The following is a 14,397-nucleotide window of genomic DNA, read 5'->3' on the forward strand; positions in this document are numbered from 1 at the left end:
AACAGAGCAAAGAGCACCTTCTTCTGGCCGTGTTGAGGACCTTGAACGTGAAGAAAGGAGAGACGATCGAAGGAATGATCGAGGGGAGGAGCGGCGTGATGAGCGCATTCGTGATAGGGAGAAGGATAAGGATAGAGAGAAAGATAGGGAAAGGGAGAGAGAGAAAGACAGAGAAAGAGAGGCTGAAAAAGAACGTGAGCGAGCCAGGGAACGGGAAAGGGAGAGGGAGGAAAAAGAAAGGGGACGTGAGAGGGAGGAGCGAGAGCGAGAGAGGGAACGAGAGAGAAAGGAAAGGGAGCGTGAGAGGGAGCAGAGAGAGAGGGAAAGGCAGAGGGAGTGGGAAGAAAGAGAAAGAGGAAGAGAAGAGAGAAGGGAGAGAAGGGATGAGTCTCGAGATGATCGCTCTGGCCGGGACACTCAAGAAGAGAGAAAGAACACGTAAGTTACAAAGCTAAATGGTGTACTTGATTCATATTTGTCAGTTACTGTAAAAGTATTTTTTAAGAATGAAAATTAGGATTTGACAGTTTTAAATTTTCCATTTATTTCTGTAGTGCTTCTCATAGTTTGCCATCAAAGCAGCTTGACAGAAAATATTAAAATGGATCACAACAGTAATGTTTTTGTCATTGTTGGGAACAATGAAAGACAATTTGGCAGCTCCTCAGATTTCGCAGGTATACAGACACCCTAAACTGTGTGTATAGTGTATATATAGTATTAGTATAGTAAAAGGGTAGATACTAGTTTTAATATTGTCATTAATATTCTAATAGAAGTTAAAATTTTATAGTGAGGACTTGTCGTGTCGCCGGTCCCCTTTTTCTCAGCTCTACTATCAGGTCTGGGCATGGACCGCATCCTATTCGCTGTGAATACATTGGAACAATGAGAAAAGACAGCGTAGAGTAGATTACTGTTCTTCACTCTTTGATTCAACAAGTACATCAATTGTTATGGGAAGTGTTCCTGGTTCTGGCTAATCTAACTAATGGAGCCTAAACCCTTAGAGGATTTGTATTATGGAAGTGTAGTATATGCAGGGTTATAAAGATGCGTCTGTAAAAAAATGTGCTCTAAATCCAGACTTGAATTCTTCATTCATTTCATTCCTATCGAGGACAGAGCATTGAGTTGAAAGGTAGATTCGATATAGGCCTGTAATTCCCTAGTTCTCTAGGGTCGAGTTGGGTTTTTTGACAGGGGGGCTTATAACAGCCACCTTACTTGCTTTATGCACATGTCCTAATATCAGAGATGAGTTAATAATATCAAGCGGAGTATCTTTAATTTCTGGGAGCATGTCTTTCAGTAGTTTTGTAGGTATACGGTCTAGCATGCATGTTATTAATTTAGATGATCTAATGAGTTTAGAGAGTTCATCGTGATCTACGGTAGAAAATAATTGCAATTTCTCCTCAGAGGAGCTATAAGTTAGTTGTTTGATCAGCTAGTGTAGCCTCTGGTTGCATAGTTAAAAACATTATCTGATATCAACTATTTTATTTGTGAAGTAGATCATAAATTCATCACTGCCATGCTGATATCCAAAATCTGAGGTGGCTGATGATTTATTTTTCGTTAATTTAGCCACTGTGTTAAATAAAAACCAAGGGTTGTGCTGGTTTTCTTCTATTAGTGATGAAAAGTTGGGGGATATAGACGTTTTTAGAGATTTCCTATATGTTGTTATGAAATACCTCTAATTTAGTTTTCTTAAAGTTGCGCTCCATTTTTCGGGCCACTTTCTTTAGAGCCTGAGTGTGTTCATTGTACCACGGTGTTGGGCTGCTATCTTTAATCTTCTAAGTGCAGAGGAACAACAGTATTTAACGTTTCGGAGAGCGTGGAGTTACGATTTTCCGTGGTAATGTCAAGATGTTCTAAATTATTACTCATGCTAGGGAATTGAGATAATTCAGGCAGATTATAGAGAAACAAATCTTTTAAAGGCCCTCTTTTTTCCCTGTTTTCGAAGCTTTGATTGTGTTGTTTGGGTGTTTAACAATGGATGTTCATGTTTCTAGTTTAAAAAAAAAAACTTTAAATTTAACATATTTCAAGTCTATCGTCCACCATGTCTGATTTCTTCCGGTTTCTTCAAAATCCTGCCTTCCCAAATGCTCTGATTGGTAAAGCTGTCCATATTATTTATGCTCTAACAGCAACATTACACACTAACAAAAGGTTAAAAAATGGGATTGCGGGGAACATGCTGTTTAAGTTATTGTTCCATCCTATTTGTAACAAGGAGTTTGACTTGCAGCCATAGGCAAGTGAAGTAACCATTACGAAGATGAATGGGTCCTGAGTCCTGACACATGTTGTCTAACGCCTTTAGGGTTAAGAGTGTCTTTAAAAGCCATTCCTAAAACATCTGTATTGTTTTCTACATGGATGTTAAGTCACCAACGACAAGGATTCTGTCCTTGGACCCAGTACTAGTTATGATAGAAACTCACCAAATTCTTTGATAAAGTCTGCATGGTGACCTATACACAATGGCTAGATCAAACTTGAAAAATGTTAGTATTAGATGTTGTTACATGAAGTACCATGATTTTAAAATAATTTTATTTAAAATTAGACATCTGGGAAATGTGTATTTTTGTAAGCGTTATTGTTGAGTGCTGTGACGCCTGCCCTTCTGCCTATTAGATGTGGTTCATGTTTATAATAATAACCTTGGGGGACAGACTCATTAAAAGTAATATAATCATCTCGTTTTCACTACATTTCTGTCAAACAGGGCACGTCTATTTTATGATCGTTTGTCATCTTTTTGATTTGTGTCTCTCTAAAAAAAGCTTTTTTGGTAACGATGTGTCTACAATGGACTAAACAGACGCGACACTACAAAAGACATTAGAAACACATTAGAACCCATTATAATTTTACATTTTGGCCACACCGGATGCGTCACCTGTCGCGTATGGTGTAGATACGGTGAGATATCTAATATTTTGCAATCCGAGTCGTATCAGTTGATTATCTGTATTTTGTTCATTTTAGTTCATTTAACATTTAATAAATTACTTTTGAGAGGTTACCACATTATTTTATGTTTTCTAGTCCGGGCGACAGACACGGTCCCTAAATTGTGATGTTTTGGGGAGGAGATTATCATAAATTGTACATTTTGTGTATTCTGCGACGTGAGACTGACAATCTGTCTGGTCCCTGACCTGGGCCCCAGTGAGTCAAGTTTTAGCATTTAAACTATGTGCCATATTTCTAGACAGGAAGGCAGCCCCAGCCCATTCCGCAGGCACTACCTAGACAACCAGCCATTTAGTGATAATCTGTTGGGGTGACCCCGAATATTTGAAGATTCGATGCTTTGATAGGAGGAGCCTGATTTGACTACCAATCTCGCAGTTGAATCTTTGCAGAGATGTTATGCATTGGGGATCATGCCATTTTGGTTATGGGCAGTGGCATAGCAGACATGCAGACACTCCGCCACAAAAATATTATTAGTGATTAAAGGGTACATTTTTAGGGTTGGGTACTGAAACCCCCTGCGCATATGAGCGCAAGGTATGGCTATGACCCAGTGCTGGATCGAGTCTCTACGTGTCTTCTGTGCAGTGAGACCTGTAAAGAGAAGCAGCACGTTCCGCATGCACCCGTAGATGAATGTGATGCACCATTTGCAAATTAATGTGTACACCATTTCCAAACATTTGTTACTTACTGAATGTTTGGGCATATAAATATGAATTAACACTTTCCGTAAATGTACTTAGTTCTTTACTTGGACTGAACTTTGCGCTGCATGAAACGAAAGTAATTAAAATAATAAATATAACCAAAATCACCAAATTTAGGAAGAACAGCCCAGACTTTTGGAACTTGTCATTCTCTGCACTGAAAGCAAGCATGCGAGTCAGGAGAACAGAGAAAGAGTGCGCAGGAAAAAAGGTGAAAGGGACTTTTTAAATGGTAAGATGCTTTATTGCTTTCCTCCTTTACATGCTGTAACTTTATTAGTAGTTCATTGGTAATGAACGTTGTAACAATCAGCTTTATCAACTAAATTACAAAAGTTAAAATGGCGTCAGATTAGACTGTGTGAGATTAAAACAGTGTATTTACAATGTTCACAAAAGACTTAAAACAACACTAAAACCCAAGACTATTAAAATCATGGAATGTTAATACCACACCCTAAAACAATCTAAAAGTCCAAATGTGATGTGTCCACAGGTGAATAGAATCCAAATAGTGTTAATAAAAAACGATTAGAGCGGTGCACCCATGTTAACCACATGGTGTCGTCCCCACATGCACGCGCACGATTAGACTATCAGTCAACTATAGGCAAGACGTGACAATTCTGGTTCGACTTTGTAAATCCTTAGTCGAGGACACCCTGTATAACTTGCTGACAGAGAAGGCTAAGATAAACATGAAGTGCAAGTAACAATAATGGGCTAGTTGGATGAAGCCACCATACTAGATTCTCGATCCGCGAGTGCGGGCAGGCTTATTTCCGGTTGTAAAACACTGTGGGAAAAAAAGGATATTTGGGTAACAAATATGGGCACTTTTTAGATAAAAAGAAGAAACTGATATATCCTTGTTATGACACAGAATGTACATTTCTGAGTACCTTGTTAAGCCAACACAACTTGATATCGCAACAAAAAAAGGCTGATGATGTTTTATACAAGTCTGTTCAACTACCCACATTTCTCCCCATATCACCATGATTTTTAAGCAAGAGCAGCAGACCCATGCTTATTTTAACAACACTATTGTAGACAAGCAGAGCAGGTAAATGGACACACAACAGTAAACAAATGCAGCAAATATTAAAGCATTTGTATCCGTCAGTCTTTTTACTGTTTGCTATGTGTCTCTAGCCTTCCAACCAGATTTTTTATTTTTATTAACCTTAAAGTTTTTATCTACATTTAGCATTAGCATTATTGATCAGCATGTAAACATTTGTGACCTGCATTAGTACATTTGTGCCTGCATTACGACCATGTCCCTAATAAAGAGTATGTAGGCTTTGTGTGGTAACCTTATCTACATACAGTTAGGGTGATATTTAATGACTAGATTGCCTCCTCTATGCAACTTCGTCAACCTCGTTTCGTTTGGTCACAATACACGGTGTCCCTGTGGCCTCGAAGCTTCAGGACCGCCGCTCTGAGATCGATTGCTTATGTCTGAGGTGAAACGTGCCCTCACCTAAATAAATATAGAAATAAATATGTGAAAATAAATAAATGTAGGAATAAATACATGTATCCATGAATAAATGTGGAAATAATAAATGTATAAATAATTAAATTAAAAAATAAATAAACAGGAAAAAATATTTAATTGCACGCAAAAAACAATAATAAATTAGTATTTATACTTCTATTTCTTTATGGATTTCTTTTTTCATTTATTATTAAGTCGGGTTTGAATTCCATACGCCATAGCCTTCCTGTTTTCACTCCTCATATGAGCTGTGAATGGGTCTCGCAAAGAAATACGTCAACAACTAGAATTTATTGTTTATATCGCAGGAATACTTAATTCCTATTGTGGGGAGAATTTCTACCGGTATATCGGAAAAGACATAATATTGCCCATCGCTAATTAGAGTGTCTTGTCATAACTATTAGGCTTACGCTATTGGGTGGCGGAAAAAAATCTTCTATTAACCCCTGTGACCATAAACAACATGTTTGCTCTAATCATTAAATGATTAGTTTAATGTGTTGTGCATTTGGTTCATTCTCTGCCTATAACGTGAATAACTCTTGTTTTGATTTAAATGTGTTGCCTAAAATAGTTTTGACTGTGTCATGTAATAAGGGATTTATCACATGCAATTTGTTTCACAGTGCATTTGATTAAGTACTGAGGGTGCAAACTATCCTTTTAAGACTCCTTGTGGGAATTCCGTGAACTATTTTCACATGTATATTTTTTTTACTTGCCGCCCTTCCACATCAACGGCTCTTAACATGGCTTTAGTAGGCAGTCTGGGCAACCACCTACTGAAGCTGTCTAGTTGATTGAAAAAGTAACTTTGAATGATAATCAGGGGCCAGTTGCATAAACATAGCTGCAAGGTTAAGGCTGTGGCTTAACTGTATCTCAGTGGTAAGAGCATGGCACTAACAACGGCAAGGTTGTGGGTTCGATCCCAGGAGGAATATTTTCATATGTAAAGTGAAATTTCCTACTGACAGACTACAGCAAAAGATATGTTACTGTCTTTGAATCATTTATTGGGATGAAAATACCAACGTGCCTAAGACTTTTGCACAGTACTGTACATATCTGTTATTTGTTATGCAACCAGTTTGGTTAAGCATTTTTTAAAATTCAGTTCATACAAAACATATCATGTAAAATGCTTCGAATTGTTATTTTGTTTTGTTTGTACATGATAGATGTTTCTGTGTCATTACATTTGCCCCAAAGGTGAAATCGTAAAAATGTGTACGAACCCTAGATGATATTGTTCCAGTGTTTTGATTTTACGTATTTTAATGTTCCATGTTTTGACTTTTTTATAGCCTGAGGCAATCATTTTAATTTTAAACAGTATGACATCTATCTAGCAGTGTAAAAAAGTGCACTCACTCAAAATAACGCACAGTGACACACAAGGCTTCAATTTTGCCTCTATATATGATATTTGATATTTAAACATAGTGTATTTAAATGAGTTTCAGACATGTTCAATTATGTTTGCCCTCTTTGTTGCAGCCGTAAGAGACATCGTACAGAGACCACTCCCAGTCCACGGCCATCTCCTAAAAGAGCGCGCGACGTCAGCCCTGCAGACAGTGAAGGTTACAACAGCACTGAAGAAAAAGGTTAGAGGTTTCGTTTTCTTTGAGTGAACAAACACCAGTGACGTCAGTCAGCAGCACTCGAACGATGTGATTCTACAGATTTGCTAATTAAACCTAAATCTGTTATTACAGTTGTTATAAATTATAATTGGGGATGTGTTGTGATATTTACATTAGAAAAAATATGGGAAGGAAAAATTGAGTGATGCCAACTAAAGAAAAATTTTAAACCAAATAACCTACATAACTAATAACCCCAACCTCTATCTAACTACCAAAAATAAAATGTAGAAAACGGCAAGCTTCTGCGTATAAATCTAAACAATTAATAATGTAAAATACTAGGTCTGCGCCGATATGTGAATTTTGGCCAATAGCGATAATTCTTCAACATTGGAAGCTGATATAAGATATATATTGGCCGATAATATTAATGTAAAATTCCGAAAGACTGAAACGAAATGCAAAAAGTCGACAACTGCTTTTATTTGAAAACATTCACTGCAGAAAACAAGGTTACCATTAATTCTCTTTTTTTCCCAATGAAAATCATCTACCAAGCCTACTTTTCTAGTTAACGATTCTTTAACCTTCAAACTGGTATATTTTTTATTTAATAAACATTATAGATCTGTCTATTAAGAACACGTTTCTGGGTTGTTCTGGATCTGGAAGAACATGTCTAACTGGTCTCAAGACGGAAAGCATTCAGACAGCAGTCTGAATTAAACAATATGCTTTTGTTCCTTTAATTTATACATTCATAAATATGGTATCTACAAAGTGTATCCACATCACCAACGTTTTGCTAATAGCTGATCACGACAGAAAGATAGTACTGTACTGTACTGTGTATTAACTGGTTAAATCTTCAGCTGCATGATGCTCACAGAGGAAATTATTTATGATTTATTATTTAAGTTTTATTATCGATATGGCTGCTAATTTATAGTTTATCCCTAAAAAAAACAAAGTACAAGTAACAAAGCAGATATACCATCAAAGCAATATGTAACTTTTAATACTTGAATTAAAAAATAAAAAATAAACATTTGGATAAGCATCTTTGAGACCCCCTTCTTGAATAGCCTCTATTAGGCCTATGTTTGCCTACAACAAAAAACATTAATTAAAAATCAGGGCTAAACGATTGATCGATTATTATCTGCCCATTAATATCGTGCTTAAATCAATCCGTCTAGCGCGATTATATAATCGCAGAGGCAGAAACGCACACATTTTAAGTGTTTCTTGGATGCCCTACTTGAATGTCAAGTTTGATTTCTGTCCACAGGAGATAAGCACCGACTGCTAAGTCAGGTTGTTCGTCCTCAGGATACCCCCAATTCCCCTGTACTCTTGTTTACTGATGATAAACGCACTCGCTGGAAGGATGAAGACCACTGTGGTGATAAACACGATAGCCGCGGCCGACACGAGGAGGTGGATTACCACAGTGAGAGAGCAAGGAGATTACCAGAGCGTCGTGGAGAACAAGCTCCAGATGGTTCTGCTAACACAAGCGTCTGTGACTCTAGGAGGGCAAAAGAGCAGAGAGAACTACCAACTGCTGCTCTGATTCCTTCTGCCTTAGTGGAGGACCGAACCCCTTTTTCTGCTATTCATGAGGAGGGCAAGAAAAAGCCTAAATGTCTGAGGAAAAATCTGAGAAAGAACCATAAAGAGGAGGATGGGCCAACTTGTGAAGAGGAACGTTGTAACCTTGACGCCCCACCCTGCTCTACTCTGGCCAAGGCTCATCAGCATCTTTCCCCACGCAAGACACCCAAGAAGAAAGGTTTAGATAGGAAGCGTAAACGCTCAGGTGGTGTCGAGTCGGATATTTCTGATGATGAGCTAGTAACCCAGCACCCTGTCATTAAGAGACGACATGGCCCACATACACCCCCATCAATCAAGAAGGACGACCTTGGATCCCAAAGGGCCTTAGCTGCTGGACAGGGTTCTCTCGCAGCTAAAATCGATGCTAGCTTCAGTGATTGGTCTGACGAGGATGTACCAGAGCGAGGCGAGTCCTCTGCTCCTCAGCTCTCTGAGAGGATTCAAGCCCGAATGCTTTTGTCTGAGCGGCCCCGCGGGCGGTGTACACGTGGAGGAGGCAGGGACCATACTGACCCCCCCATTGCCCCTCTTCTCCCTGATCCTCCAATGTTGATACAGTCACTTCCTTTACAGCCGTTATTGCCGCAACACATGCTACGCAAACCACAGCAGGCAGACAAACCGCAGCACAGTACTATGGGCAGCAACCAAAGCCGGGGCTCATCGAGAAGACTGCGCTCATCCTCTAATGAGTCGGCTCAACGTGATGAGGCCCAGCAGGGACCGAGGTCTCGAAGAGGACGCATGCAGGGTGCCAACTCACGTGATCGGGACAGAGACCGAGAGAGGGAACGAGAAAAGGACAGAGATAGAGCAGTCGCCAGTGAATACGCAGGAGGAGAAAGAAAATCGAGAATTGATAAGCTGCGAAGAGGAGAACCCAGCCGGAGTACATCGTCAGGTAAGGCTCATAAAAAGAGTAAAAAGTGGTGTAGACTCTAAATCCTTATCTGATGAGGCCATTGTAAAATTGAGATAAACATACACCTGTGACTTTCAAATCAAAATGTCCCCACGTTTTACTCGCCCTCAAGCTATCCTTACTAAATATTGTTTACTTCTGGAAGAATAATACAGTCAGAGTTATAATACCGCATATCATTTTGCTTCCAAACAGTAGAATGGGTGTTGATTTCCATCCATTGATAACATCTATTGAGCAAAGAACTGCCTGCACAGCTCCTTTGTCTTAACAAAGGTCTTCTGAAGCTAATCCATGTGGTTTTTTTTTAAAGATAAATATCCCTATTGACACTCTATTAACGTTGATGTATATTAAATGCTTCCGTCATCTCTCGAATGCGTGTGAACCAGAACCCTGTTCTTCCTGCAAATTACGGCGACGAAATCTCCCGCCAGAGTAGATGCTATCCTATTGGCAACAAATGAAAAATGCAGCGTTCGTCACTGGAATTTAGGACACACCTGCGTCATCTGCTGGAAGAACAAGCCCCTGGTTCATGTGCATTCGAGAGATGACGGAAGCTAGACATCAAAGTTAATAGGGTTGTCACTATGGATAATTCTCTTAAACAAAACGCATGGATTTGCTTCAGAAGACCGTTAAGACCACGGAGCCGAGCAGTACCTTGAGTACAGGATGCACTTTTTGGAGCTTCCAAAAATCAACACTCGTTCACTCCCAATATACCGCTTGGAAGCAAAATTTATTTACATATTCACTTTTTACATTTTTCTTTGAGTTGTGTATTTGGCTCAAGCAAATGTTAAGCTTATATCATTAATCACAATATATTGGTATATTGCAAATAAACAAAAACAGTACAAATTTCCACATTTTAATTTTTTCCAATTGTCACTGTCAGAAAATTCTAGAAATTTCTGTAGTACAGGTGGGGTGGATTAATGATGGGTGACAGATGGTTTTGCTACAATAATTGGGGTTTAACCATGGCTTTTGTAGTGCAACCATGGTTATGCAATGATAATCAATACACCAAAAACATGGTTACTACACTTTAACTTGCATATTTTTATAAGGTGGTGGTAATTGTAATATAAATGTATATTTTATGGAGAATCAAATGTTTTGCTTTCCAGACCGACAGGACTCCCGAAGTCAAAGTTCTCGTCGCAGTTCACCAGAGTCTGAACGTCAAGCTCGTTCAAGAGCTGGATCCTATGAAAGTCGGGAGCGTGACAGAGATCGTGAACAGTTGGACCGGGAGCGTGAGAGAAATCGGCAAATGCAGACTCAACAACCCCAACAACGGGAGTGGGAATCAGAACCTCGCGATTGGGGTGGCCGGGCACTCCGTGGCAACCGGGAGGCAGTTAGAGAGCGAGACATGAGGGAAAGGGAGCGGCTTTTACCGGAAGGACCTCTGGCACATGACAAGATCGATCGAAACCGTGGTGAAAGAGAGAGAGAACGGGAAAGGATTCTCCAATTTAACCTTCAAACTCACAGGGAACCAAAGAGCAGAGCTGAGGTTAAGATAGAGCGAGTAGAATATGAGCCACTATTGCCAAGAGAAGCCCTTATAGATGTAGAAAAGCCTGTTAATATCTCAAACCTGCAAGGGGAAGCATCTCAGCCTGAGAAAATGGATGACCTTGATGGCAAGTAATTTTTTAGGTTGTGTTGTACAAATATTCATATATATTCCTATAGTATATTTCACTGTGTTTGTGTATTGTTTCAGAAGAGGAGGATGCAAAGGGGGATGATGGACACTCTGTGTCAGGTGGTGAGGAATATGAGCCAATAAGTGATGATGAACTGGACGAAATTCTGGCAGACAGTCAAAAGAGGGACGAACAGCTAGATGATGAAAAGATTTCTGGTACATAACTAATCACATTATAACATTAACAGTTACTTTGCACCATTCATGTTACAAGAAATAAAGGGGGGATCTTTTCTTCTGTTTATCTGCACATACCAAGAAGGATCTAATATAAGGCAGGTCTATCAATAAATTCAATAAACAAACTGAAGTGATGCTTGCTTTAACTTGTATTAAAAAACATTTCATACTTGTGACATCTGAATCACATAAATTGAAACTCTCATACAAATCCACGCCTTCATTTCTATCATTATTTACTTACCCTCTTGTCATTTCAAACCTGTATGACTTTCTTTCTTCTGCAGAACACAAAAGAAGATATTTTGAAGAAAGTTGAAGCCTCCCGTTTACTTGCATTGGTTACAACAGAAGTGAATGGGGGGGCTGTGCTTTTCTATTACCAACTTTTTCAAAATATCTTCTTTTGTGTTCTGCAGAAGAAAGAAAGTCAGTCATACATGTTTGAACTGACAAGAGGGCATGTCAATTATGACAGAATTTTAATTTGAAGGTGAACTACTCCTTTAATAATCCACCATATGAATATATTTTGTTTCAGGGCCTGTGGATGTGATTGATGTAGATTGGTCCAGTTTGATACCCAGGCAACAACAGGAGTCCAGAGCTCCTGGGGCAGCACTGTTCAGATTCACACCAGGGGCTGTGCTGCTAAAAGCAGGAGTGTCCAGAAGTTTGGCTGGGCCTCAACTTCTGGGCAAGGTTAAAGAAGTCTGCTCCAGAGAGCTGAAAGATCCTAAAGGTGAAAGATTACATAACTTGGATTTTAGTTTCTTTAAATATCTTTTTTATAGTATAGAGTTTTATATTGAATTGGACATAATTAGTTTTAACTTACAATCTGTTTGTATTTCCAAGATACTGATAAAATGTTAGAGCATGATATGGGAGCTCTAAACATGGCTGCATACAGCAGAAGAATGGAAAGGGCCAACCTGCTAAGGAGTTTAAGCCATTGCTGCAAGGCCCTGTGTGCTCGCCGGGATGTTGCCATACGCAAACAGTTGCTGAAAAATGACAGGGTGCTTATATCATCTTTCATTGGGGGTTGATTTTTGCTGAAACTAGAAATTGTGATGTTTCAAAACCTAGTAAGCTGCCTACCTAGACTGTATTTAAGGCATCATAATTAAGGAAGAGCATTCTAAACCGTCCTTATCTAATGGAGTTGCATGTATCCGTTGACTAAAAGGAAAATTATAAGTATATATAAGCATCAATTATTTTATAAAAAATGATTAGCACTACTACATAATGGTTCCGTTTCAGTTAAGATCCTATTTTAAAAGGTAGCTGCTTGTGTGCTTTGTAGGGAATGCACTGAGGCAGCTCACTTGATTTGGAAGCAAAGCTTATTTTATAGTAAATTAAACAGTAAGAAAAAGCTGCAATAACTTTGCCTCTGTCACTATCTGTGTGAAACATAAAATTGTTCACCATATGGGTTGTTGGGTTGTCTATGGCAACGCATTAAAGCAGATCAGTCAGAAAATATGATTATGAAAAAGTGAAAGATTATGGTCATAGCGTCCACCCCTGCTCTGACAGAAATGGTCAGTCAATTATTATTTAAATAATTATTTCAACAGGCTAATTGTTTCTTTATTACGTAGTGTGACAAAACGGTCCTTAAAACCCCAATGGAATACATATATATTACATATTAATATTTTTTTTACATATCGCCCACCACTACTCTCCAAAATCTGCAGGGCTACCAGTTCTCTGTAATAACCCGGCCAAGTGGCCTCTCCTCTTTTTTGGTCAATGGTCTCCTCTTTTTTTTCTTCAATATTTTCTTCAAATCAACCTGACATAACCCACAAAATGCACCCCAACCACTGATTATTAAATCATTTTTAATATAGTTGATCAATAACTGATTTGTCTTTAGCAAAAAGGTTACTCGCGGTTTTAAAAAAAATTGACAATTTGCAATAAACATTTATCAGTGTTAAAGGCTTATGTGAAGTTTAATGCATCTGTGTTTCTCTTCTCATATAGGGCACAACCAAACAGATCTACACCAGTGCTCCAGTTGTTGACAATGAACTAATGACACTCTGTTTGCGGCTTTTTAAAAAGAAAATTTCTTCCACCCTGTCCAGTGGTCAGAAGTCTGATTCAGGTTCTGCATCCCAACAGCTCAGCACACAAGCAGAGGTGTGAGTTTCCTGAGCAAGCTTTGTTTTTTTCATCACAGTCCAGAGGATTTCAGAATGCTGTTAACCTGTGCATTCACTGATGATTTAAAACATGAAACTACTTTGGAGTCAGCCCTGAAAAATTGCTGCCACATCCCTTAACTCACAGAACCATTTTAACTGGAAATGTAAGCCGGTGGAAAATACAGTCTAAACTGTGGGAAAGATGTATTTCATAAGGTTTTGTCATTTACATTTGGTTTAGATAATTTTGTTTTGTCTGATATGTGAACAACAATTGCTGAATGTATGCAAGGTGTACTATGGGCACCGAAAATGCACACATGCAAAGTGACTTTTTGTGTATCTAATGTATCTCCCTGTTTGTCTGATTTGTTTTAAAACATTTGTGATAGCTGGTTCAGCACTCTTGTTCCTGGTTGTTTTTTTGTTGAATTAAAACAACAGGTTTCAAAGTCAAAATGTGTTTCTCTTTTATTGATAATGTTGTCACTAAAGTGGAATCCGTTTAATTTGAAAAGCATCAAAGATGAAAACATTTAAAATGTAATAGCAATAATCTGTGATAATGTAGCTTTTTATTACATAATTCTAAGGCGATGATACATATAATAAGTAATAACATATCACAAGGTTCTATCTGACATTTTCTTCAAAATTGAGTTATTCACATAGCATAATGTAAACAAGTTGACACAGGTTTATGTTTTTTGGGACTTTTTAAGAAAACAAAAAGCTCTGTCTATAAAATCGAATTATAATTTTGATCTATAACGTTCTATCTGCAAACCAATCAGCACTTTGAATGCACAAAAGAGGAGAAATCAGGATCTGCTTTCTTTGTCATGTGTTCGGGCTCCTCAGTGACTGGGAAATATTTTAGGAAAACGTGCAACGCAAAACAATGTTTAAAAGAAACCTCAAGATTGACTGTTTTATTGATACTAGTCAAGGAGCAAAAATAAT

General features: G+C 38.4%; 1 protein-coding gene across 5 annotated transcripts in view; it reads left to right on the forward strand.

Annotated features, from left to right (window-relative positions):
- The window catches only part of zc3h13 (zinc finger CCCH-type containing 13), a 71,999-nt gene extending 58,112 nt beyond the window's left edge, over window positions 1-13,887 (forward strand). For all 5 annotated transcript variants that reach the window (XM_056763761.1, XM_056763790.1, XM_056763783.1 and 2 more), the window contains 8 exons: window positions 6-438; window positions 6,724-6,833; window positions 8,107-9,336; window positions 10,497-11,018; window positions 11,102-11,242; window positions 11,808-12,008; window positions 12,125-12,288; window positions 13,271-13,887. In XM_056763761.1, the coding sequence (XP_056619739.1) occupies window positions 6-438; window positions 6,724-6,833; window positions 8,107-9,336; window positions 10,497-11,018; window positions 11,102-11,242; window positions 11,808-12,008; window positions 12,125-12,288; window positions 13,271-13,435 (2,966 nt within the window). In that variant the 3' untranslated portion in view covers window positions 13,436-13,887. The remainder of the gene's footprint in view (window positions 1-5; window positions 439-6,723; window positions 6,834-8,106; window positions 9,337-10,496; window positions 11,019-11,101; window positions 11,243-11,807; window positions 12,009-12,124; window positions 12,289-13,270) is intronic.
- Window positions 13,888-14,397: the final 510 nt, after the last annotated feature.

Source organism: Triplophysa dalaica, chromosome 2 (assembly GCF_015846415.1).
Source record: "Triplophysa dalaica isolate WHDGS20190420 chromosome 2, ASM1584641v1, whole genome shotgun sequence".
NCBI classification, from domain to species: domain Eukaryota; kingdom Metazoa; phylum Chordata; class Actinopteri; order Cypriniformes; family Nemacheilidae; genus Triplophysa; species Triplophysa dalaica.